General features: G+C 38.9%; 3 protein-coding genes across 3 annotated transcripts; 2 read left to right on the top strand and 1 right to left on the bottom strand.

Moving 5' to 3' along the window:
- Positions 1-284: 284 nt before the first annotated feature.
- Positions 285-2,652, top strand: LOC122083600 (leucine-rich repeat extensin-like protein 6). The gene is made up of 8 exons (XM_042651463.1): positions 285-497; positions 581-685; positions 766-892; positions 990-1,061; positions 1,167-1,212; positions 1,332-1,677; positions 1,766-1,812; positions 2,295-2,652. Exons 1-7 carry the CDS (start codon positions 455-457, stop codon positions 1,801-1,803), a joined length of 777 nt encoding a protein of 258 aa, XP_042507397.1. The 5' UTR covers positions 285-454; the 3' UTR covers positions 1,804-1,812; positions 2,295-2,652.
- Positions 2,653-4,640: 1,988 nt separating this feature from the next.
- On the top strand, positions 4,641-18,302 carry LOC122084332 (mannose-P-dolichol utilization defect 1 protein homolog 2). Its single transcript, XM_042652499.1, has 8 exons — positions 4,641-4,959; positions 7,035-7,188; positions 7,669-7,741; positions 7,856-7,922; positions 8,126-8,185; positions 9,358-9,418; positions 9,510-9,551; positions 17,991-18,302. Exons 1-8 carry the CDS (start codon positions 4,807-4,809, stop codon positions 18,092-18,094), a joined length of 714 nt encoding a protein of 237 aa, XP_042508433.1. The 5' UTR covers positions 4,641-4,806; the 3' UTR covers positions 18,095-18,302.
- A 6,506-nt stretch (positions 18,303-24,808) lies between these two features.
- Positions 24,809-27,256, bottom strand: LOC122084655 (F-box protein At1g47056-like). Its single transcript, XM_042653076.1, has one exon. It carries the CDS (start codon positions 27,027-27,029, stop codon positions 25,371-25,373), a length of 1,659 nt encoding a protein of 552 aa, XP_042509010.1. The 5' UTR covers positions 27,030-27,256; the 3' UTR covers positions 24,809-25,370.
- Positions 27,257-27,901: the final 645 nt, after the last annotated feature.

Below are 27,901 nucleotides of genomic sequence, written 5' to 3' on the forward strand. Positions count from 1 at the left end.
AAAAAATAAATTGGGGTTGAGGTGTGCCGTGTGTCCGGCCATAACCCCTATGTCCCACCCAGAAAAAAAAAAGAAAAAAAATCCGTTCAGAGTCTCAGACTGGGTCTATTTCTATCCAAATTGGCGGTTCAGGTCATTCGGCCGATCCAATTTTAAATTTTGAATCCCCGAGGACTGAGCAGGGTATAGAAACACCGGGAATCATTGAAATATCCCTTCAATATGCCAAGTCAAGTCTAGGGCTTTTGACCGATAACGCGTCTTAAAGTTCTGTCCCTGGAACCAGGGTCCATGTTTTGAAGGTAAGAATAGAAAAATCTGTGAGCCACTAAAGCCATCGATCGAGGGTTATATCCCTTTAGCAAGGGCGTAATGACGATAGCATTTCTATTCCGCGTCAACGAATTCAATATCCATTTCCCCATCTTCTGTCAAGTCTGGACTCAACTCATCAATGTCGATTTCTGGGATCCAAGGTCAGCTGCTCGAGGTTACAGGTATGCCCCTGCTCAATACCCTTTCCTTTTTTATGGTTATTATTTGCTCTGAATCTCTGTTTCGGCTGGGTTATATGGTGTAGTTGTGGGATGCAACAAATTGAAGGACACGGAATGGATCTCGAGGCAGGACCCTTACGTTTGCCTCGAATATGGAAGTTCCAAGTTCCGGACAAGGACCTGTACAGGTAGGATTTCTTGTTAATTTCTTCATTTTTAAGAGATTGGGTTATTGTATTGATTCTCCATGGTTTATGATCCGATTCAGATGGAGGTAAGAACCCTACCTTTCAAGAGAAGTTCGTCTTTACGCTCATCGAAGGTCTACGGGAGTTGAATGTGGTTGTCTGGAATAGCAATACCATTACTTACGACGACTTCATCGGCAGCGGAAAGTAAATCGATTTTCATTCTCACACACCTTTAAAATCAAATTTCTCAAACAGGAACCTTTATTGAATTTTGATTTCTTACTTTTTTTCTGGTTTCTAGGGTTCAACTTCAGAAGGCTCTATCCCAAGGTTTTGACGATACTGCTTGGCCCCTACAGACTAAAACTGGCAGGTAAAGAGATTTAAAGAAAGAAACACACAGATAAACAAACCATTATAATGGAAGTTTGATTCTTCTCAGTCTGATTTAAGAAAATCTGTTTGCCATCACTTGCAGACACGCCGGAGAAGTTCGACTCATAATGCACTATGCCAATGCTAACGTAAGTTTAGAAATATTGAGGATTTAGGGCTCATAAAATGCCTAGGAAGATCAATTAGGCAATGTAGAATTAGTTGGAGATTGTTTAATCTGGATGAGTTTTAACTGTTGCATTTGCAGAAACCAGCGAGTAGCTTTTCACCATCAGCGCCACCCTACACGACACCGCCACCAACCCAATACCCAACTCCGCCACCGACCCAATACCATGCGTATTCTACTCCACCACCAACAGCCTACCCTGCTTCATCATCTTACCATTCATATCCACCAAATCCCGCACCAGCAGCCTATCCGCCACCGCCTCAACTGACTTCTGCCTATCAACTGCCTCCTCAATCCACTGCCTATCCCCCACCTCCTCAACCTGCTGCCTATCCTCCTCAGCCATACCCCCCACCACCCTATCCACCACAAAGCTATCCACCTCCACCACATGCCACCTCCTATTACCCACCACCTCCAGGTAGCTTTCTTTGCCTCTTATGCTTCCTTTCCCTCTTGATTGCTTATGTCTGTCTAGTTTCTGATTGTCCATGCTTCCTTCCCTGCAGGTCCATATCCAGGAAGCTATCCACCACCATCCTACTGAGCTAGCTCTGTAAGTTATGTTCATAGAGAAATCGAATTCCTCAATCAATATGAAGAAATAGGAACATCTGAATGTGCGTTTGCTATGAAAAGAATGGTTCCAATGTTACAGTTATGATCCCGGATTGACTCAAAATCATCAGAAGTTTGCCCTTCTACATAAAAGTTTCAATGCTCTAGGAACCTCTGTGCTTGATGTATCAATTCTGTTTTTATGTTTCAAGCTTTATGATGCATGTATAATATCAAATGCTTGGATGAGAATTTCTTCCTGTTTTCTTATCAAGTGCTCATGTTCCTTCCATGTCAATCTTGATCATGGATTCTTGAGACTTGATGTGTTTGATATGCATTCTGAATCAAGATCACATTCTGTACTGTAAAAAACACTGTTTGGTAAACATTCCATTCTCAAAATCTTGTAAGCGTGGTCAAGAATGCAATCCATTTTATAATGTGATTTTTTTCCCATTATGTGTTCTCATTCTCCAGTTTGAGCTACCGCTCCCGATTCTCAACATCAACAGCTCCGCCTCAGGGAGATGGGACATCCCTGAGAGAAGAACAACTTCACCAATGGACACCCTCAGAGACTGGGGAATAGGTATAAAATGCAACCCTTTACCGTTCACAGTTGAGGATGAACCTTGAATCTTCGTTGAAATCACTGCAATCAACATTGAGAACGACATCAAAGCGTCATCAACCAAGCAATTGGTTCTGGTCATAACAGCTTCTTTCATGATGCCCACAAATTGTTGGATGAAATGTAGAAAAGGGATTTTATATTTTTATCAAGAATCTGAGTAAAAGATAAAGGATTTTTAAATTAAATAACATTTAAGCTGAATATGTATCCAATGATGTTTTCATTCCTAGTTAAAAAATCCATTCTACATTTTGAGAATGTGAATGCACATTCTCATTCTCATAATGTGTGCATTCACATTTTCAAACAAAGCCAAACATACCCTCAATTTCCTTTGCAGTGTAGTCTAACTCACCGGAATGCTTCCTGTGCTCTTGGATCCTTGAAGATGATGTTGCAGGATATTTTCTCCCTCGAACTTTTAAATCGCGTTATCAAGTGCGAACCTTCCTCTGGGATTGTTACTTTTTAAGCTTGAATGGTGGTTCACTGTTGAATCTCAATATGAACTTACAATGAACAAGAGAATCCTAGAATTGGCATTGCTGGGGTGGTTTTACCAAACACCCCACCCGAAAAAAAAGAAGAGAGATTCATGTTCGAATGTACCACTAGTGTACGGAGAAAGCTTTTCCTTAAGAAAGTATAGCCATCAATGGTCGTAAATGTTTGCCCTCTCTATCTAGGAATGGTTAAAAATACCTCAGCTATTGAGTGATACCCTTTGAATACCATTGAAAGCTTTTCCTTAAGAAAGTATAGCCATCAATGGTCGTAAATGTTTGCCCTCTCTATTTAGGAATGGTTAAAAATACCTTAGCTAATGCGTGATACCCTTTGAATACCATTGAAACTTGTCGATCAAGTGATTCTCCCTTGACCCTTGACTGTTGGTGTGGGAAAATACCATTGAAACCTGTTGATCAAGTGATTCTCCCTTGACCCTTGATTGCAGGTGCGGGAAAACTCAATCCAGGGTGTAAAATGGTGATTTTGAATTTTTAGCTTCTAAAAATAATCATAAACGTCATATTTTCCTTTTTCATATGATACCAAATTCTATGTGAGTCATTCTCAGTCCAACATCCATTTTTTAGTCACTTAGTCCGGTTTGAGTGATGCTTAAATTGGGACTAAAATTTCCTGAACATTCTATCTACATCTTTATTTATTCATAAATTAAATTTTAAATCAATCCATTTTATAAATTGGTAGTTGAGAAAAGCAAAGGAAGAAGCCTTTACATGATAGATCATATAATTAAAACACATCTTTATTTATTCATAAATTAAATTTTAAACCAATCCATATTATAAATTGGTAGTTGAGGAAAACAAGGGAAGAAGCTTTACATGGTAGATCATATAATTAAAACAACCCACTAATTTGATATGTAATTGTCCAACAAAACCTATAATAAACCTATAATACCATACATTAGAGATTTGCTTAGCTACAAAAAAAAAAAGGCTTAGAATGATCAAATTATTTATTTATATGATAAAACTAGTTGACATTATGGAGAATCTCTCACAATATTAGTGTGGATTTTTTTTTTTACACTATCATAAGACACATCATCATCTTCCATGTGTTAGAATATATGCTTTGTGATATTTAGAAAAATAACAGACCTATGTGATAATAATAATTTAAGAAATATTTCTTGTTTGAGGAAGTATTTTATGTGAAGAATCTAATTTTTGTACATGCACGTGGACCAATGAGAATGCAGGAAAAAGTATTCATAGAATTTTCTTTTTTCCCCTTTCATGAGGGCAGACCAATCATTTCACTTTGGGTTTACAAAACTACCCAAAATAGTGAATCTTCATCTTCCACATATAATCATGTATTTTTTTATTATTAAAACTTTGAGTAGATAGTTTTGTAAATTCAAACTCAATTTTGGGTATTTTTGTTAACTTAAACTTTAAGTGAGTAATTTTATAAAGAAAAACCTAATTTTAGGTATTTTTGTTAACTGAAACCTTTGATGGGTAATTTTGTAAAGGAAAACCATAAATGAGTAATCAAGTAATTTTCCTTAAAATTTTCTCCCTTCTTATTTAAATAGGCAATCATGATTTTTTTCTTAATAGACATATTTATTTATGAGACGTGGAAAGATGACGTGGCAATTTATTAAACATACATTCTTGTGTTTTTGGGTATGAAATTACAATACTTTTTCTTTTGCTTGGCTCTTACTCTTCTTGGATGCTGCCCCTTCTGAGAATCTGAAGCCTAACCTTAGAGCTTCATGAATCAATTAGTGTGTTATTAACTTATTGGCGAGTTTGTAGTTCGTTACTTCGTTGTTTCAGATCAATTGGGGGTTCAACCGTCGAAGTGATGAAGATGGAGATTCTGGGGATGGATTTTGGCTGCGCATTGGGGTCTCTCAGCGATGGCAAGTTCCCTGACAAGGACTGTTTGCTTCCTCTCATATCGAAGCTCCTTGGATATTGCATCGTCGCCGCCTCCACCATCGTCAAGCTTCCACAGGTTTCTTCCTTGACCTAAATAACAAAACCATCTGGTTCGATTTGGTGAGATATTCCTTCAATTTCTACTGTCAGTTGCGACTTATAATATGCGGAATGAGAATACGAAGAACATGAGATCGTATGCAACAACTTCAGATGGACTCATTGGTTTTTTGAAGCCCAATCTTTTAATCCCTCCAAAAAAAAAAAATCGTTTTTTCCCCTCTTCCAGGTACCTTTTGGTGAAAGAGGTGGTTCTTCTAACCATACATGTGCAATTGGCACAGCAATATTGAGTTAGTGTACCTGAATGAACTGCCTCTTCATTTACTAGGCCGCGATAGTTGGGACAGGATTGTTTTTATTTTTTTGGATTAGTGTACAACTATCCTTTTTGCTGAAATAGTTATTTACCTGCCTTCAACTACTACGCAAAGATTTCAGATCATGGTCGTTAATCAACTCAAATTTCCCAAAACATGGTATTGACTTCTGTTATCTCTCATTAAAGCCTTAGGTTCTTTTATTGTTTAGCATTTGAGAACTAGTTTTTTGCTTAAATGATTCTTAATCGGGATGATTGAGAATGGCCAGATTTCAGATATAAATCTTCCCTGCTTCTACGGCTGACCATTACACAACAGGCTTTCTTTTGAGTGGGTGACAGGTACAATGTTCATGATGCTTGAGAATGGCCAGATTTCAGATATAAATCTTCCCTGCTTCTACGGCTGACCATTACACAACAGGCTTTCTTTTGAGTGGGTGACAGGTACAATGTTCATGATATGCTTTTTGTCTTGTCACATTGTTGAGGGAGAAGATACCTTTCGGTTTTTATCCATAAAATTAGGTGAGGTAGTAGAGTTTGCACTGGAAGTCTTATTTTGTATCAGGCTCCATAGGTAGACTTCTTTTAATAGACGATCACCTGGGCATACTTTCTGCTATGTCCCGTTATGGAGAGAAAACATTCCAAGATCCAGCTGTTATTTTTGGTTGGTCGGTGCATGACTTCTCGATTCCTACTTCACCCCCACGCATTGCACAAGGGAATAAGGGTCTAACTCAGTGTTTTGCATACGATACTTATGCTTTGTCTCTTGTATTTTAGTGAACTGTCATTCCTAATTTCTTGTTTGATTGTAGATGTTGGTAGTCCTTGTTCACTATATTAATTACAAATTGAAGTTTAAATCAATAACCCTCTTTCATATATTTTTTTGGGGGACAGTTTTCATACACTCTTGAGTTGGGGAGCCTTTTCTAAACGGCCCTAAAAATCTGGCATATGAACATCAAGGCAGACCCCTAGATCTCCTACTCACATGTCAAGTTTAGCTCAAACAGAATTTAACAATTGGCAAATAGAGCTTTGAGAAATCCAGGACTATAGGGGGGTGCATAGTATTGATGGATTACCGTATGCATGCATGTATACATAAGGAGGGTATTTGATTGAATTTGAGAATGTTATTGACACATGGGTAATCTAGACTATATCCTTTCTATCCAACGACCAAAATTGCCACATCATCTATCCAAGTGGCTCAAAATGGTGGACAGTTTTATGAAGCTCTTCCTAAACAGGAGTCATGCAAAAGAAAATCCCCCTCCCCCCTGGTGGATATCCAATGTTTTTAACAACTGTCTAGCGCAGTTGGTGAGTTGCAATATGCGAAAAACCCATGCTCACCAGGAGATCTCAAGTTTGAGCCTCCTGGCTGTTACCTACTTCCCTCCCTACATACCAATTTTTTTTTTTTCTAGGGTTAAAATATTTTATTGAACCTTGCCTCATTTAAGGATGACTAGAAACCAATGTTGGATGGTTTACTTTAAGATTCAGGGAGGGAAGCGTATACTATTTGATTGCAATATTTAAGTATGGTCTTATATGTAATGACCTACCAGGTTTAACGATGAATCCTTTTATATATATATATATATATATATTTTTCTTAGAACATACTTCCTCTTGCCTCAGTATTATATAATTGTGTAATCATGTGGTTTAGAAAATTAATAGATTTCATTTAGTGCTTTTATCGCTTTAATATTGTCTTTATGTGACATTTAAATTCTTTTATGCAGATATTGAAAATTTTAAAGCATGGAAGTGTCAGGGGCCTCAGCGTTGCAGCTTTTGAGCTTGAGGTTGTTGGTTATACCATTGCTTTGTCGTACTGTCTTCACAAGGGGCTTCCTTTTTCAGCTTATGGGGAATTGGCTTTTCTCTTAATCCAAGGTGTATTTTTTATGATGAGCTTGTGAATTTACTATTACTGGCGGGAATGCTCTGCCAAATTGGCGCTGGCTATTTAATCTATCTCTTATAGGAGCCTTCTGGGCCTAAAATTGGGCTGATTTGGTTATCTGATACTTTGTTCATAGAATCAATGCTTTTAATACCAGACCAGACCCTAGAGCTCTTCTAGCCATAGTTACGTAGTTCTCTGGTTTCAGTGATTTGGATTTATTATTCACAATTCCTGGTTTTAAGAGGACTCAGCTCATCAAGGGTAAGCTTCTTGTTGAGTGGTTCCATTTTTCATTTTATCGATTTTGATCTTAGTATATGTACTAGAAAGTTGTACTTCGATATACTTCTGGTGTGATGGACCATTACTCTAACCAACTTAGCAATTTCCTGCTGAAACTAGCAACTTAGAATAATTTGGCATATTATCACAATTGCTGAGGATCTGACTAGCTTTCTGTTTTACAGCTATAATCTTAATTGCTATCATCTACTATTATTCTCAACCAATGGGAATGAAGACATGGATCAGGGCATTAATGTATCCTACATGGTTTTTTAACCAAGTATCTGTTTGTTGGAATCAATTTGAAAGTCAAATCTGCTGTTTTCATTAAAACTTTTTTATCTTTTTTTCCTACTAATACTTCTTCAGATATTGTGGTATAGCACCCACCATTTTGGCTGGTCAGATTGATCCTGTTCTTTTTGAAGCTTTATATGTAAGTTCAACTTTATGCAGCATTTTTTTAGTAGGTCATAAAGTTTTATTTGCTTCCTTTCATTTTTCATTTGTATAGCATGCAGTATGGGCATAAGTCAATGTTGAAGCATTATCAGCCCGGCCATTCTCCTCTTTTGAATTTAAACTTGTGCCATGTCTGAAGATTATACAGCCTATCTGATTCAAAAATACATGTTGCAGGCATCTCAGCATGCGATTTTTTTCTTTGCCAGGGTCCCACAAATATGGGAGAATTATTCTGTAAGTTGAAAATAATAGGTTTTAATGTTTTATTATGCTGTTGCAGTAAAAATGTGGTGTATATTTTGTTAGAAAGCTAACTTTTCTTCAGGATCACTTTATAAATATAAATTACTGAAAATTCAAGAAGCTTCCTTGCATGAAATGCCTGAAAAAGGTCAAATATGTTTGAAGAACAGGGACAGATGAGAAGAGGGGGGGGGGGGCATAAGATTGAAATAGGCCACCAAATTTCATATGTGGCCTACCTAGGGAATTCCCCATCTATCCAAAAGTCAGAATGACCAGTTCATCACTATGGAACAAGATGGGCTTCATGCCAGAAACTATTCCGGCACTGTATATGCAGGAAACCTTTTTCCCTTTATGCAAAATAGTACAAAGTTATAAACATTTTGGTTCTTTAGAGTTCCAAGTTAGGTCTTCTTATATTATTGCTGCACCCTATGCTAAGAGGTCTAGAACTCTACTGCCCCGGACTTTATATCTTTCAAGGATTTGGATTTGGAAAAGTTCACATTTTATTTCTCAACCACATTATATGCAAATTTTGCTGTCTTTTTTTCTGGATTATTCTGAAATTTTGCCTATTTTTCATTTTTACTCTAATTTTATGATTAATAATTTAATTATAATGCCAAATTTTTCATTGTATTTTTCCCCTACAAAAATATATTATGGTGTATGTTGTTGGTCATTTGGAATATAAATCAGGTTTAATGGATTAAAAAGGAGTTTTATGGAAGTTTTGGGACAAGTTGATATGGCTATCTTGAAATGAGGCATGGTATATTGTACTAGGGATTGAAGAAAATGAAAACTAGGTTGGAGATGAAAAAATAGAAGGAAGGATTTAAGACATGAGCCACAGTAGATTGGAAGGATGGAAGTAAGAAGATAAAATTGATGGTCTGCAAAATTGTTTCTGCTTCTATTACGACTCTGACTTTGGAATGTAGAGACAATGCAAGCCTAAATCTTTGACTTTCGAGTGTTATATAATCTCCAGTGCCCATTCTGGGAATTTGACACTTGTTGCTCTGCATCACCCAGAGGCCATGAATGCTTATCTTATAATTTTAAAACAGACAACTAGTCCTGTTTCTCTGAGTTTTGAAGTATTTCTTTGAGCACCATTTCTCATGTGTTTGGTGGAAACAAATTGGTGACAGAACAAAAGCACAGGGGAGCTTAGCTTCTTGACTTCTTTTATGAATTTTGGAGGTTCCATTGGTGAGCTTTCACTGTTACTTATACTGATGTTTTGTGAACTTGGATATGCTTTGGTGCTCTTGTTTATGACTTCTAAATCTTTGTTTTGCAGTGAGAGTTTTCACCAGCTTCCAGGAAAAAGCTCCCACTAGTGGTATCCTTGGGTTATTATTTTGTTAATTACAGTTAATTACAGTTGAGTTTTTGAAGGAACGCAAAATCTGTAGTATATTTATTGGAAAGGTTTCCATGGGGTGGGTATGGAGAAGGTGACCACTTCTGATCCTAACAATCTTTCAATACAGTAACAAAAGCATATAGACATATTTTATATGGAGAGGCATCATGCCCACCAGACCACTTAACATGTGTTTTGAGGTTTCTTTGGTGGTGGTGTGATGCAGTTGGCCGAAGGACTTAGGAAAAAATATATATATATATATATATATGTATCTTTGATTTGATTTTCTTTTGTTTTAGAAACAATTTCCTTTGAATTTAGCTAGCTTCTAACTATAGAATAGTTTCCTTTTCAGTAGTTGTCATTAATTGTTTGATTTTTTCTTTATATTGGATATGTAAACGATGGAGAAGTTTTAGTTTTTGAAGAATAGAAAATTTATCAGAGTTTTTTTGGTTTTGAAACCGTGAGTTGTTCTCTTCTCTCTAACTCCCCCTGAAATCCCTTTTCTCTCTCTTCTCATCTTCTTCTTCTTTACAGTCCTTTCCCCTATTTCGCTGATATATACTTTCCTTGCCTGGGATTACTTTGTTCTGGGCGGCAATTAAGACCATCATGAAGTGGATCGATATCTTTCATACAAGGTCTGTTTGGGTTGAAACTTTGAGTAAAGGCAGGTCTCTATTGGGCGACAAAACTCCTTGAAGTTCAGCTCAAAACTCCCTTTCGGTTTGGCTAATCGAAACCTGCAACTGGGGCAGCAAGAGTCTCTACCGCCAGCTTCTAACTCAGGGTCTTCTTTCATCTTTCCAGCTTGCCGACCTGACCAGCTTTCATGTGGGTCTGGGTGAGCCTCCTCTTGAGACCTTACGCTTGAAATTTCAGGTCTAACAGAGAAGAGTTGAAGGAGATTCCTCCATCGCAAGCTGCTGCTCTTCCTTCCTTTACAGGTCATCCAAGGAAGAGGAAGACTGAATCGTGGGCTGTTTAGGTCATCTCATTCCCTGGTTTGACAATATTGACCCTCCTTTGCTTTCTATTCTTTTTTTTTGCCCTAGCTTTATTTGTAATTCCTGAACTTCCCCTATTACTAGTCGATTGAGCCACTTGCTTATGTTTTAAGTTTAGTTTAATTACAAAATTGCCACCCAACCATTAAATTGAGATTTTTAGCCATTCTAGTGGGTCCTAAGTGGTCCGATTTCAATCTTTGGAATCCGGATCCACATCAAGTGGTATCAGAGCAAATTTCCTGCACTTCCCTAACCGTGATAGGTAACGTTACCAATGCTGAGTTGAACAAATTGTATCGTGAGGTACTTGAAAACCAACAGAAAACTAATGCTAGGATTGAGAATAATGAGGCCAAATATGACAAGTTTATGGACAGCACTCAAGGTGCCCTCACTAAGATTCTTGCCTTTATGCAAAACTCTGAAACTCAAGTCGATGAAGGACCATCTACACCACCTCCTCAGTTTAATGCCCTACGGATTGAAGATACACCTCACCAAGTGCAACGTGATCCAGTTGTTCCCCAAGATGTTACCCGGTAATTTTCTGACAGAGATTATGGCATGAAAGTTGAGGTTCTCGAGTTTAGTGGTGAAAAGGGACCTGAGGAATTTCTTGACTGGCTTACCAAAGTTGAGAGGATTTTTGCATATAAGTCTCTTCCAGACGTGAAGAAGCGTGAACTTATCATCACTAAGTTTATTTGGTATGCATGTTCTTGGTGGGATGATGTACTACATGCAAGGTTTGTCAGAAGACTTGGACCCATTACCAATTGGAAGGTCATGAAACAGATCCTAACTGAAAAATTTATTCTTCTTAATTATGAAAAGGTAATGTTCCATAAATTACTTAACTTGTAACAAGGGAACAAAGATGTGGATTCTTACACCCTCGAATTCCACAAACTGTCTTCAAGGTGTCGGCTTCAGGAAACAGACCAGCAACGGGTGATGCGATATATCAGTGGGTTGAGTACTAAGATTCGACTTGAGTTGGCTAACACTGATTTCAGGTCTGTTGATGTGGTAGCGGCTCATGCCAAGACAGCTAAAGAGAAGCTTATTTATTGGAAGGGTATGCTTAAGACTTCTTCAGTTTATAGACCTCCACCGCGTATGGAGGAAAAGAAGCCTGAAGCTCGCAGAGTTGAAGAGAAAAGGTCAGAGTTCAACAAGGATAACGTTGGGGTGAAGAATATCATATGCCATAGTTGTGGCGAGAAGGGTCACTATTCCAACAAGTGTCCCAACAGGACTCGTTCTGTGAACGTAGCAGAGAAGCAACCGATAGAGAAGAGTGAAGATGAATCTCATTTATATCCTTATCCCCTCGAGGACAATGATATTGTCGATGATGAAGATGAGGATGTACAAACTCATTCAGCTAGCCTTTCATCCTTTTTGAATAGACTAGTTGATAAGGCTCCTCTCTTCAGACAGAAGGGTACTCTCCTGCACGGCTCCGACCCTGCTGATGTTCATGCAGTTGTTGATACTGGGGCAGAAGCAAATTTTATATCTGCTGAATTTGTTTGAGCACACAACCTTCCACCGAAGCAGCTTTTCAAGAAGATTCACGTGCAATGTTTTAGACCCACAGCTCGAGAAGAGGCCACTGCAATTGTTTGAGTACACTTACAGTTTTGGTCGTTACAGTACCATATCACCTGCTTGGTCACCCCATTGGTGCACTGCGACATTCTTCTAGGGCGACCTTGGCAGCGACATGCAGGCATTCTCTACGATGGCGCACGGAACACCATCAAGGTGAAGCAAGGAGCTCGTATGTACTTAATGAGGCCACATGCATTATCAGACATGCCACGTCGTCGACTAACTCCTACTCCAGTGACATGTCAGCTTACTCTCCCTCCTTTTGGAGTTATGTTCCCTTCTGTTTCAAGATGTGTGCCACCTCATCGGCGAGCGATTTACAAGGGAATCTTGAGAACACGACCTAACTCGACGGAGTCGAGTTCTTTTAAGACCGGGAGAGCTGATGCAGTTGGCCGAAGGACTTAGGAAAAATATATATATCTTTGATTTTATTTTCTTTTGTTTTAGAAACAATTTCCTTTGAATTTAGCTAGCTTCTAACTACAGAATAGTTTCCTTTTCAGTAGTTGTCATTAATTGTTTGATTTTTTTCTTTATATTGGATATGTAAACGATGGAGAAGTTTTAGTTTTTTAAGAATAGAAAATTTATCAGATTTTTTTGGTTTTGAAACCGTGAGTTGTTCTCTTCTCTCTAACTTTCCCTGAAATCCCTTGTCTCTCTCTTCTCATCTTCTTCTTCTTTACAGTCCTTTCCCCTATTTCGCTGATATATACTTTCCTTGCCTGGGATTACTTTGTTCTGGGCGGCAATTAAGACCATCATGAAGTGGATCGATATCTTTCATACAAGGTCTGTTTGGGTTGAAACTTTGAGTAAAGGCAGGTCTCTATTGGGCGACAAAACTCCTTGAAGTTCAGCTCAAAACTCCCTTTCGGTTTGGCTAATCGAAACCTGCAACTGGGGCAGCAAGAGTCTCTACCACCAGCTTCTAACTCAGGGTCTTCTTTCATCTTTCCAGCTTGCCGACCTGACCAGCTTTCATGTGGGTCTGGGTGAGCCTCCTCTTGAGACCTTACACCTGAAATTTCAGGTCTAACAGAGAAGAGTTGAAGGAGATTCCTCCATCGCAAGCTGCTGCTCTTCCTTCCTTTACAGGTCATCCAAGGAAGAGGAAGACTGAATCGTGGGCTGTTTAGGTCATCTCATTCCCTGGTTTGACAATATTGACCCTCCTTTGCTTTCTATTCTTTTTTTTTGCCCTAGCTTTATTTGTAATTCCTGAACTTCCCCTATTACTAGTCGATTGAGCCACTTGCTTATGTTTTAAGTTTAGTTTAATTACAAAATTGCCACCCAACCATTAAATTGAGATTTTTAGCCATTCTAGTGGGCCCTAAGCGATCCGATTTCAGTCATTAGAATCCGGATCCGCATCATGGTGTGCCTACAGAAACTTAGTTCATTTCATATAGTCATTGTCATTTTCCAGGCCTGCTCCCAAATATTTTGGTTGGGTAACAGTCAGCTAACTATGTCTCATCATTTCATTTTATAGATAGCCATAAACTCCAGAGTTGTACCTTATGGTTCAAGTTTCTTACTGGTTAAATCTCAGCCTTCTGTCACNGCATGCAGTATGGGCATAAGTCAATGTTGAAGCATTATCAGCCCGGCCATTCTCCTCTTTTGAATTTAAACTTGTGCCATGTCTGAAGATTATACAGCCTATCTGATTCAAAAATACATGTTGCAGGCATCTCAGCATGCGATTTTTTTCTTTGCCAGGGTCCCACAAATATGGGAGAATTATTCTGTAAGTTGAAAATAATAGGTTTTAATGTTTTATTATGCTGTTGCAGTAAAAATGTGGTGTATATTTTGTTAGAAAGCTAACTTTTCTTCAGGATCACTTTATAAATATAAATTACTGAAAATTCAAGAAGCTTCCTTGCATGAAATGCCTGGAAAAGGTCAAATATGTTTGAAGAACAGGGACAGATGAGAAGAGGGGGGGGGGCACAAGATTGAAATAGTCCACCAAATTTCATATGTGGCCTACCTAGGGAATTTCCCATCTATCCAAAAGTCAGAATGACCAGTTCATCACTATGGAACAAGATGGGCTTCATGCCAGAAACTATTCCGGCACTGTATATGCTGGAAACCTTTTTCCCTTTATGCAAAATAGTACAAAGTTATAAACATTTTGGTTCTTTAGAGTTCCAAGTTAGGTCTTCTTATATTATTGCTGCACCCTATGCTAAGAGGTCTAGAACTCTACTGCCCCGGACTTTATATCTTTCAAGGATTTGGATTTGGAAAAGTTCACATTTTATTTCTCAACCACATTATATGCAAATTTTGCTGTCTTTTTTTCTGGATTATTCTGAAATTTTGCCTATTTTTCATTTTTACTCTAATTTTATGATTAATAATTTAATTATAATGCCAAATTTTTCATTGTATTTTTCCCCTACACAAATATATTATGGTGTATGTTGTTGGTCATTTGGAATATAAGTCAGGTTTAATGGATTAAAAAGGAGTTTTATGGAAGTTTTGGGACAAGTTGATATGGCTATCTTGAAATGAGGCATGGTATATTGTACTAGGGATTGAAGAAAATGAAAACTAGGTTGGAGATGAAAAAATAGAAGGAAGGATTTAAGACATGAGCCACAGTAGATTGGAAGGATGGAAGTAAGAAGATAAAATTGATGGTCTGCAAAATTGTTTCTGCTTCTATTACGACTCTGACTTTGGAATGTAGAGACAATGCAAGCCTAAATCTTTGACTTTCGAGTGTTATATAATCTCCAGTGCCCATTCTGGGAATTTGACACTTGTTGCTCTGCATCACCCAGAGGCCATGAATGCTTATCTTATAATTTTAAAACAGACAACTAGTCCTGTTTCTCTGAGTTTTGAAGTATTTCTTTGAGCACCATTTCTCATGTGTTTGGTCGAAACAAATTGGTGACAGAACAAAAGCACAGGGGAGCTTAGCTTCTTGACTTCTTTTATGAATTTTGGAGGTTCCATTGGTGAGCTTTCACTGTTACTTATACTGATGTTTTGTGAACTTGGATATGCTTTGGTGCTCTTGTTTATGACTTCTAAATCTTTGTTTTGCAGTGAGAGTTTTCACCAGCTTCCAGGAAAAAGCTCCCACTAGTGGTATCCTTGGGTTATTATTTTGTTAATTACAGTTAATTACAGTTGAGTTTTTGAAGGAACGCAAAATCTGTAGTATATTTATCGGAAAGGTTTCCATGGGGTGGGTATGGAGAAGGTGACCACTTCTGATCCTAACAATCTTTCAATACAGTAACAAAAGCATATAGAAATATTTTATATAGAGAGGCATCATGCCCACCAGACCACTTAACATGTGTTTTGAGGTTTCTTTGGTGGTGGTGTGATGCAGTTGGCCGAAGGACTTAGGAAAAATATATATATATATATATATATGTATCTTTGATTTGATTTTCTTTTGTTTTAGAAACAATTTCCTTTGAATTTAGCTAGCTTCTAACTATAGAATAGTTTCCTTTTCAGTAGTTGCCATTAATTGTTTGATTTTTTCTTTATATTGGATATGTGAACGATGGAGAAGTTTTAGTTTTTGAAGAATAGAAATTTTATCTGAGTTTTTTTGGTTTTGAAACCGTGAGTTGTTCTCTTCTCTCTAACTCCCCCTGAAATCCCTTTTCTCTCTCTTCTCATCTTCTTCTTCTTTACAGTCTTTTCCCCTATTTCGCTGATATATACTTTCCTTGCCTGGGATTACTTTGTTCTGGGCGGCAATTAAGACCATCATGAAGTGGATCAATATCTTTCATACAAGGTCTGTTTGGGTTGAAACTTTGAGTAAAGGCAGGTCTCTATTGGGCGACAAAACTCCTTGAAGTTCAGCTCAAAACTCCCTTTCGGTTTGGCTAATCGAAACCTGCAACTAGGGCAGCAAGAGTCTCTACCGCCAGCTTCTAACTCAGGGTCTTCTTTCATCTTTCCAGCTTGCCGACCTGAGCAGCTTTCATGTGGGTCTGGGTGAGCCTCCTCTTGAGACCTTACACCTGAAATTTCAGGTCTAACAGAGAAGGGTTGAAGGAGATTCCTCCATCACTAGCTGCTGCTCTTCCTTCCTTTACAGGTTGTCCAAGGAAGAGGAAGACTGAATCGTGGGCTGTTTAGGTCATCTCATTCCCTGGTTTGACAATATTGCCCCTCCTTTGCTTACTATTCTTTTTGTTTTTGTCCTAGCTTTATTTGTAATTTCTGAACTACCCCTTTTACTAGTCGATTGAGCCACTTGCGTATGTTTTAAGTTTAGTTTAATTACAAAATTGCCACCCAACCATTAAATTGAGATTTTTAACCATTCTAGTGGGCCCTAAGCGATCCGATTTCAGTCATTAGAATCCGGATCCGCATCATGGTGTGCCTACAGAAACTTAGTTCATTTCATATGGTCATTGTCATTTTCCAGGCCTGCTCCCAAATATTTTGGTTGGGTAACAGTCAGCTAACTATGTCTCATCATTTCATTTTATAGATAGCCATAAACTCCAGAGTTGTACCTTATGGTTCAAGTTTCTTACTGGTTAAATCTCAGCCTTCTGTCACCTCCATAAGCGGTCTAGCGGCAAATGTGTCATCATGGACCATATTCACTTGAGCATGTGCATAACCAGATCATCTCATTCAACTTCCATTTATTCTATATCCTTTGGAGCAACTCTCAAGAGTTAATCAGCTGTTTTCTTTGATTGTTATTCCTATTCTTGCCAGCCAGCCATGTCAACTTCTTTGTTGAGCTTCATCATTTATCTTATTTTTTTATTGACTATGAGGGTTCTAGCATGGTTTCAAAAATCAGATCGGCTGATTCGAATCAGAGGTGGCCCATCCGATTCCCATTAATGTCGATCCCTACAATCTATTTCATCATCAGCCATGAAGGCTCTTTAACCTTCATTTTTAGCTATTTTTCTGTCTTTTAGTCAGTAAAGTAGCAGAAAATCAATGAATCTTACCTCTTGTAGCAAGATCTCCAAGGCTTTTCAGAATCAAAAACCCAAAAAAGTCAGATTGGTGGAAATCTTTGCTTATCCAATGTTGATGTTGGTTGCCTAGCTCTTATCATGCAGGAAGCACATCTCCAGTTTGGCCATCCATATCCTGTACCCCACCTGGCTGTTGAACTTAACTGCATCATCTCCATGCATGTCCACACAAGAAATTGTGATTTGAATGCCCACGGATTCCAACAGCATCCCACTGTGGTTCTGATTCTAATCAATGCTGGTTGCCGACTTTGCTAACAAACAATTTACCTTTACGATTCACATGACATGAGATGTATTTTGCAATGCCGCATCTCCATCCTAGTATCCATGCCTGTTAAATTTCCATATGTTCATCTTGATTTTACACCATTAATAACATCATTTATCATGATCATTGCCGCCGCCAGAGTCTTTTTGTAGGCATTCAAAACACTCACCACTCAAGAAGGGTGTGGACAAACATGGATCTGGCATTCCATCCTATTTGGGGCTGTGACTTATGCTAAATTTTAACAGCATTCGTGTGACTAATCATATTCAGTAAGAGATCAACCAACAATTGGGCATCAGGGGTTGCAGATTTTATATCTTAACTGCATAAGATCCATCAATGGCTGACTCGCCGCTTACCTGATGGTTGCATCTCAGACCTTTCTAAAGATGATGGACTGTTATTAGCTGTCAACCCTGCAGATAGCTTAAATTTCTTAATCATAAATTTATTGTTTATTGTCATATTGTACTTGTCTACCTTGATTCAGTTGAAGTGATTCTCGGATCTATGATTGGAATTGTTTTGAATGGGACCATCCTGTCTCAGATACTTCTCTACCAGAAGCCACAAGCAAAGAAAGGAAAGAAGGCAGAATAGAAGCAAAGTTTGTTACTTGGGTGGCTTTTGTAAAATTAAGATTAATCTGGAGTTGCAAGAGGCCCATGCTTGCCATTGTCATCAGTAAGTTATGGAGGGACAAAATTATTTTTCTATCTAGTGATCCATAAAGCAATGTAGTATAGCATTGTTGATTGGATATACAAATTGAAAGTGATTTCAGATGCTCTGCTCATCTTGCTTCCAAGAATTTGTTTCTTCAGTAGTTCACATTTCGTTTCGTGAAGGAAAAATTTTTGCTGCTGCCTGGGTTGCAGCCATGGTAACAGCCAAGGGAATGGAATCCCAGGGGGCAGGTTTGAAAATACCCACCTTGAGTGATTTCAAACCTGCCCCCCTGGGATTCCAATCCCTTGGCAGCAGCCAAGTTTCGTTCGTGAATGTAGTGATTCTCTTTCAGCAGAATTTCAGTGTTTTTTGGGGTGTGTAGGAATTAATCTTTGTGGTATTGTTTTTGGTGGTAGCGTGGTAGGAGATGATAGGGGGAAAACAAGATTTATCATAATAGGGAAGATTACCTTCACGGCCACCTATTAAGGCCATGTGGAGGGGTATCGCTCAATCATTTGCTGTATAAGCCTCTGGATTGGCTATATGATGAGTTTAAGGTTCCATGTCAACTAAGGATGTGAATTTGAAACCAAAATTGGATTGAACCATTTATATCGAAATTGTAAAATGGTTTATTTTATAGTTTGATTTTAGTTTTAAAATTGAAACCATGATTCGATCTTGATTTTAAAGTTTAAACTGTTGGTAAATCTTTAAATTAATTTTACATCTATTTCAATAAAATAATTTAAATAATTATTTAAAAAGTATATATAATAATAAACAATTCGATTTGATGTTACAAATTACATCTATTTCACTAAAGAATTTAAAGGTAAAAAATTTGTTTGAATAAAAAATGAGAAAACAGAAGAAAATCATTTAACACCGTTTGAATCAAAATCGTTTATAAATGATTTTGATTTTAATATATGAAGTCGTTTATTAAATGATTTTACTTTAATTTTATCTAAAAAATCTTGGATCATTAAATTGAATTAAACCATCTACATCGGAACATAATCGATTCAATTAATTGTCAACTGTATGAACCTTTACTCTTCCCTTCTTGTTTTTCAGTTATTTGACCAATCTGTCCAACACTCCATGGCTGATGTTTAACAGAAGATTAAATGATAATGTGGAAGATGACTCAGAGCGAAGATGACATGTATACTTTGGTTTGAGTATTTATCATACATTAGTGCCACAAATGTAGCATTAGGATTTTTCAAGTAATCTTAACCCAAGTGGAAGTAGCCATGGCGGTTGCGTGGGAGACTTCGTTGATGGCCCATGACTACGAAGAGAGGTTCCCATTCGATTAGTCAAAAAAAAGGAAAATTATTGCTTTGAAACTATAAGACAGATCAAATCAATCGAAATGTCTGAATCACGCATACGACATTGATTTTGATGTATGGTTCCAAATCTGCAACGTAATGCTCTTATCCAAGCACTTCAATAAATCATGGATGCCTCTCCCATTACGTTTCAAAATTGGTGTGGGCCTGTGGGGTCATATGATTCATATTTGGATGTGGGATTCACACCCAATGACTGCTGTAAGATTGTTATAGGAGATCAATTGTTATAGGAGATCATGATTCAGGAGAGAATCCGGGTTCTTTTAAAAACCAAAATCAAATCAATGGAGTCAGAATTAGCCATAACCGAACTCGATTCTGAAACTTCTGGAGCAGCTGATTCTAAAGTTTTTGCAACTGGATCAGTTGTCAATCCGATTATAATACCAATAAGGATTGGCCGATTAGGTTTGATCAAACCACTTTTCTCTTCAAATACTTAAGTGGGTTTTAGCCTTTCTCTTTCCCTTTCCTTGTTTCCAGTACCACTGATATGGTATCGATCAAAATGTATCAGCCAGAGTCATTACTGACAGCTGATCTGATCTCAATACCTGAAAAACTGTTAGACAACTTTTGTTCTCTTTCTCTCATGTTTTTTCATGAAAGTGATGGAACCCATATTCGTATTTGAATTTCAAAAAGAGTCTCCACTGGCTGCGATCCCGCTTTATAGAGGTAGTGGGTGTGGGACCCATTCCTGCATTGAAAATAAATGGTTGGAAGAAGAGACATTTTGTTCCAAAATAACCCAAAAAAATTAACGTGGAGATTAGGATTCCATTGCGGCTGACCTACCTTTGACATTTACCCAAAAACAAAAGGCCTACCTTCGACACCTTCAAAGGTTCAGGCCTGCCCATGGAATACGTGTGACCGGAGATTTGATGATCGGTATGGCATCGAGGTGTGTGCTGATGTTGTCTCAACTGTTGAATTCTTGTCGCACTGCTGCATCCTTGGCAGAGGATCATAGATATAAAGATATATATATATATATATATATATTTTAAATTAGAAACAGACATATATATAGAAAAATGATTACAGCACACCCGTATTGGTGCACAATTTAATTGTTGAGGGATTGTTTCTTTTGCTATGGAAGCAAAGTAGTGTACCAAGAGGGAGATGTTAGTATATGTTATGTTATGTTATTGTTACATATCCATCGTGGATTACCCAAATGGTTAGGGTGAATTAGAGATTATGTGAATGAATGCACAGTCTTAGGTTTGATTTTGCATCTTTGCACTCTTGTGCTCCTTACAAGTTGCACACAGTTTTATAAGAATCTTTTTTTCCATACTAGGATGAAGAACCCACAACATGGAATTAAGGATCAAATCAGTTCTTATCAGATGAGAATCAGAACCTAAAATTGGCACTCAAATCTAAAAACTCCACGAGTCTAAGGTTTCTTATATTGATTCGGGAATAGGTGAAAATCAAGATCAATCCTAGCTGATTCCAATCCAAATATGCTGATTCACCAATCCAAATCCCAATTTTTGAAACAGTGATAGCTAGGTGGATATCGTCCATTTTACACGTGAGATGAGACACACATCGCACTTAAACGGTGTCTATACCCAACTAAATAAAGGACCAGCTTCGCAGGCTCTTTTTTGTACACGTGAAACCATGCAGAAAGGGAGCAAAGTAATAGGCTTTTGTAAAGGAAAAGTGAAACGACTATCTTCATTATTAAGTAAAAAAAAAAAAAAATTATTAGTGGATTAGCGAAAAGGAAAAATAAAATAAAATTTGATTATTAGTACTTTGGCTTGAAGAATCATGATTTGCAGCAATTCAACATGGGAACATGATGAAAAAAAATGAAAAAAGATTTCCACTTTCTCAATAGACCAAGACATACCCATTCCAGCAATGAACACAGAACCCAAATGGCAGTCTAGTCTACGAACAACCATTATTTCACTGAGATTGATATCATAATAGATTATCATATGCATTCTTGGTAAGAATCTAAATCTAGATTTCATTCTGAAGCGAGAAAATAGAGAAGAACTAAGTTTCAGAATGTGTTTATAATTCGTAGTACCATGCCCTGAGCTCAAGCAACCTGCCCTGAGCTTTAGGAATAATGAAATTAAGGATGTGAATTTGAAATCGAAACTGTTTATAGAAATCAAATCGAGCCATTTACACTGAAACCGCAAAACCATTTAGTAAATGATTCAGTTATGATTTCAAGTTTCAGGCCAATTAGCTAAACGAATTGAAACCAAACCGAGCCTTTTAACTTGTGGTTTCAAACCGAATTAAAATCGTGAAAATCGAACCATTTAAACTGTCAAAACTGATCCGATTAACCCGTTCAAAGATTAAATAAGGTGATTGCAAAACATCATTAGTATCTCTTTTGATTCAAAGATTGAGTGCTACAAACCTGTAAGCAATTCTAGAGGTAATTTGCTCATTATTTGGAATGTCGATTAAATTAATCCAACGCACTAAGTAAAATGTATACTAATAAAAATGCAATTTTTGCTTATACCATAGCATATTAAATATACATTTTCTAATATTATAACACATTATTTGGGGGGGGCGAGAAGAAGAAAATCCCTGTTATAAGCATTACTTACTGACTTGTTAGATGCGTTTGAGACTATTTTTTATCAAAATATTTTCTTTTGCTTAGTTGTTTGATTGTTTTAATAAACACATAATGGTTTGTATTTCACATTCTCAAGATTGAATCGTTTATCACCAAAAACAAATTTTAGTAAACATGCGAATAAACTAACAAACCGATTGCTAACCGTTTAAAAACCGTATAGAATAAATCAAAACTGAAACCATTTCAAACCGTAAAATCAAAACCGTTTAAAAACCGTAGAAATCAAAACCGTTTACTAAATGGTTACGATTTCAAAAAGTACAGCCGTTTAGTAAATGACGCGGTTATGATTTCAATCAAAATATATGCGAACCAAACCGAACCGTTTAAACCGAATCCAAAGCGATTAACACCCTTAGATGAAATGCAAATATTCATATGCTTCACTTGAAAGAACTACTTGAGAGAACCAAAAAACCCTCAAGTTCTCCAGAGAGCACCAAATGCTAACAAAAAACACAATCTTGATCTACCTGTTCAAACATACTAGAAGGCCAACCAATGCGTTCATGGTTAGAACTAATCAACTCCCATTTAAGAAATTGTGAAGGAAACTAAAAAAACATAATCTAAAGCACTACGCAAGACAACCTTGTCAAATAAAACTCTCACAAACACAAAACTGGTCAACCAAACTTTGATATTGATGAGGCAAAATATATCCCCTTCCTCAGCACGGCTGAAGTGTGCATGTAAACTTGAACAGAAGATTGACCAGCCACCTCGACCTCTCCTCATGCCGAGCAGCCACCTCGGCCTCTCCTCATGCCGAGCAGCCACCTCGGCCTCTCTTCATGCCAACCAGTCACCTCGGCTGGACTGACCTGTCACCTAGGCTCGGCACAGTCAAGTAAGGCACCCAGAAATGTGCACACATCCACTCCTACATTCAAGGGACGTGATCCTGATCACGGGGGTAGGACTCTATCCACTACACGTCATCAGAGACATCCACTCCTCTCACGACTTGCACCTCCGAGATCAAAGGGAAATATTCTCAGAACATGCCCTGGAACCTAAAATATTCCCAGAATCACAGAGCCACTCCCTTCCAAGACTCTACGTCTAAACAAAACTCTCCATAAACGCCCCTCCTCTCTCCATCAACAACCTATAAATACCAAGGTAAACCTCCATCATGGGAGATCGATCACTTCTCTTTTAACTCAATACTCTTGAGTATCTGCTGTGGAAATATCTGACTTAGGCATCGGAGAGTCCCCCGTTGGGTCAGCCCGACTCTCCCCTGCCTCCTCTTCTGTGCAAGTCTGTTGGAGCCTCAGGAGATGCAAGGAAGATCGGCTGGTCAATTTTCACCGCATCAGATACCAAAGAACCTTTTAATTGCAACCAACAAAGATCTAGAGGATCAAATAGGTTATGAAGAGGCCCCCATTCCTCCCCCCCACCCCCTCTTTTTTTTCCTACTTTCAATAAGGATAATTTCGTGTCTGAAACCCCCATAGAGTATGAACAATAGAGGGAAGGCATTGATAAAGACTTCCATGATTAAATGAAAAAAAAAAAAAAAAAAAACGAACATTAACATAAAAGTTGCAGTAGTAAAAATCATAGTAGTGTTCATCAAAAGTTGAGAGAAAAGAATGCTATCAACAACAAAAAGCAGATCAGTGGGAAGCTTTACACAAGTAAAGGCAAAATGCCATGATGTATAAAGGATATCTTGTTAAACAATAGATGGTCTAAGACAACTACATGGTCATTTTCATATTCCAAAGGAGAAAACTAACAAGCATCATGTGTAAACCAGAGTTCCTAGTAACCTTCTATCAGACACTTCAAAGCACCTATACAATAATCCATGTCACCAAAATGAAATAAACAAGACCAAACAAGAACCATGCACACAGACAGGTGATAACCACAGATCAAAGTCACTGAAGAAAAATACGGGGGAGAAATGTAGAAAGTAACAATTCCCCGACATCAGTAATCCCCATTGTGTGCTGAGAGCACAGAATGTCATCTAAATGCAAATGGAAAATATATCTGCTAACGCAAAGTTCCAACATCTGCACACCATCTAAATTTTTTTTTGAAGCATTCAAGCAACTGAAGTTATCAAATGGTACAGAAAATCATCACTAGTGACGACAGAGACAAGCTTGGGCATTGGCGGCAACCCTCTTTCATGAACATAAGACATAACCAATGCCACTGCTGCAACACCAACTGCTATTTTCCGAGTAATAGATAAGCTTAGCCATTGGTGCCAACTGCCAACCCTCTTCCACACATGTAACCCCCTATGCCACTATGGCACCACCAATTTCTATCTTCTGGTAATGTATATGCACAAACATTTAAGATTCCGACCCAATAAGTATGCATGCAAATGCAAATGTAATCTTTCTGTCTCCCTCGGGCTTATCATGCTCAATGAGTGAGAAGAATGTCCCACACATAAAACATTAAAACAGTCTTATGGAAAGCAACCACTATTCCATTGAAAAAGAGAAACAAATTAACAAGACTTCAAGATGCATCAATCAAGAGGAATTAGTAGTTTTCAAATCACATAATCTCCCTTTACCAACAATACAGAGCAAGCTATTTTTGCCTGCACCACATTACTGCACAGCAAACCATATATACAAGTCCAGAAAGGAAAAGAATCAGTCCTCCATTTCAACATTAAATAGTCAATCAACTGTACAATATACATAAGCTTTCAAACTCATATACCTGCATGGGGAAAATCTTACTGCTGCATCTATTATTACTACAAATATCTCAATCTGCATGCCCATCTTCTCTCGTCCTAATAGATCTTTAAATAATAAGCTTCAATGAATTAAGATAGAATACAGCAGAACGACAAAAGTGCCAACAGAAAGTGATTACAATTAGTAAATTAAGAAGCAATAAGAGCAGTTGTAGAGATAGTAACCAACGACAGAAGCATGGACGTTCTTGCTTTGAAGCCATCAGTTAAGCAAGAGGTAGAAGAAAATTTCTTGCAGTTGCCCTTTCTAACAGCATGGACTCAATTTTGAAGGCAATAAACAACATCAAACAATAACAAAAACAAAAACAAGAAAGGAGACAACAATGATACAACACAAAACAATGTGAACAAAGAAGGTCTAACTTTTCTTTGTTTTTTTCCTTCTCCATTCTTAGGTTTTTTTTTTGTTTTTTTTTTGTTTTTTTTTTCCATCAGTTTCCACTAGTTACTGTGCGAATTGCTATTACTGTTTGACCATCTCCTGAAAGTGCAGGCCACAAAATTCCTCCCACCGAAAAGGCCTAACCTACCCTTGAACAATGCCGATCTACCAGAACTGCTAGATGGATTATCACCAGCTGGGATGTGGCTAACCACTGGAGGGAACTCGAGTCCATTGTCCTGTGCTCCACCGTCACTGGCACTAGCATCCTGATGATCGATTTCCCCTGTATCCAAATTAACAGCCATTGATCCCCGACATGCCCTCAACCTATCCGCACCTTCGCCAGTTACTCCCCTGCACTTCTTGACCTTCACCTTGACCAGATTAGGGCAGCCACCAGCGAGCGCTTCCATCCCATGGTCAGAGACAGGGCAACCCTTGATGCAGAGCTTCTTCAGCGAGATGCATTTAGCAGCAATGCATGAAATTTCGGCATCACCAATGGTCTCGCTCCCACAAAGCGCTAAGCGCTCGAGATTCTGGCAATTGGCTGCAAGCAGGCCCAAACTCGAAGAGGTAGGATTGACACCAATCAGAACCAGCTCCTGAAGGTTAGTGCATCTTTTGGCGATGGCAATAAGGCCCTCATCACCTATCCTATTGGTCTTCCATCCATCGATGTGAAGCTTCCTCAGGAGCTTGCAGTGGTCAGCGATAGACACAAGCCCGGCATTGGTGCATTCCGGAGTCTTCACAAGGTGCAAGATCTCCAGATTGGAGCACTTAGAGAGCGCAGCGAGGCCAACGTCGCTAACTTGGAGTCTCTCCAGGTGGACCTCGACGAGGCCAGTAACCCGATCCGCTATGGATTCGAGGAGCTTATCCCAATCCCCGGAGCAGCGGAAGAGCTTTAAGGTCCTCAGATTCTTGGAGCCTATAATCAGGGGTCCAAAGTACTGCCCGTTGTAGAGCTCCTTGAGGCAAATGGTCTTAAGGGACGAGGCAGCAACGCCGGGGCCGATGGGCTTGGCAGCAGAACCATCATTGATACCGCGAAGGCGCTTGACGGAGAGCTCTTCAAGGGAGGAGCAGTGATCGAGGACGGTGTTCATGCCCTTGGCACCAAAGGTACAGGAACCGCAGGAGAGCTTCTTCAAGCCCTTGCAGTTAATGGCAAAGGCAGCCATGCCAGCGTCCGTTAGCTCACGGCAAGCACGAAGCTTGAGGCGTGTAAGGTTACGGCAACGAAGAGAGATGAGGACAAGAGCATCGTCACCGATGCTGGCAGATCTTCGGTCGCATTTAAGGGCGAGTTTGGTGACGGCATCGAAGCGAGTCAAGAGCGAAGGGATGAGAGGTAGGAGATCAGACTCAGCCTTAAGGGAGAGACGATGTCGGCTCTGACCCTCAACAAGAAGCCAACGGCGGCATACTAGGGAACAGCGCTTGCGGTCACCGGAACCAAGTGACTGGAAAATGTACGCCAAGCACTCGTCGGGAAGATCGGATATGTAGTTAGCATTCTCCTGTAGATCGACATCGACATCAACATCATCAACATCAACATCAACATCAGCACCAGCACCAGCATCGCCTCCTGGCATCAGAGAGATCAAGGCTGGGTTGGATCTACTCCTGTTCCGATGATGGTCGAAATTACTTAAACAACGGCTTGACGCCGCTGGGATTCCGGCAGTCGAAGACGACTGGCCCATCCACAGAGATCGGAAACAATCGAAATCCTAAATCAAGAACTGCAAGGACAAAGAGAAGGACTAGTGTGAAACCTCTCCTGAGTCTCCTCTGGCTCTGCGCTCCTTCTCGCTCGACGATGATGCATCTGAACGTGGCGGACTTGATGTCCTAATTAATTCTGGCTTTCTTATAACTTCGGGTTTTTCTGTCTTTTTCCTCTCTTTTTCTTTTTCTTCTTTCTTTTTCTTCTTTCTTTTTCTTCTTTCTTTTTCTTTTGGGTTGCCCTTGGCCCTTGCCCTCTTCGGGTGCCCCTAATCCTTATCCATGCCCTAATGCCTCCTGGATGGACGACGATAAGGGCAGTTTCATGTGAAATAGAATCATTTATTACCGTCAACCGCGCCCACGGGGGTGGACCGGTGGAGCCGTGGAGGGGATGGTGGGGACGGGGGAACGGGGGAACGGGGAGGGAAGAGGGGTGGTGCGCGTAGTCATTTGATCTTAAGTCCACGTCACTGACCGCGTGGAACGAGAGTCTGAGTCATGACGGCGACACAGGTGACCGTCGTCGACGCGACACCGCACCATTCATACAATTCTCCAGTCTCCACACGACCGAAAGGCAAAAGTTCCTTGTTGACATTCAACATTTCAACCTCCATCGCCAGCACAGGCTATACTGAATCTGACAAACTAGGGTTTAAAAGATCGGGATCGGACCTGATCGATTATTATAGGAATCGGCCAGATTGCTCAAAAACTCTTTAACCTTAGAAGTCTAGTATGGATGGATAGACTTGACTGATTCAAATCTGAGTCGATCAATTCGCCTGCGATTTTTAAGTCGTTGGTTTTGACCGGTATCTTCTATACCTACAAGGTTCCTAGGAAT

The sequence above is a fragment of the Macadamia integrifolia genome, chromosome 7 (genome assembly GCF_013358625.1).
Source record: "Macadamia integrifolia cultivar HAES 741 chromosome 7, SCU_Mint_v3, whole genome shotgun sequence".
In the NCBI taxonomy this organism is placed as follows: Eukaryota; Viridiplantae; Streptophyta; class Magnoliopsida; order Proteales; family Proteaceae; genus Macadamia; species Macadamia integrifolia.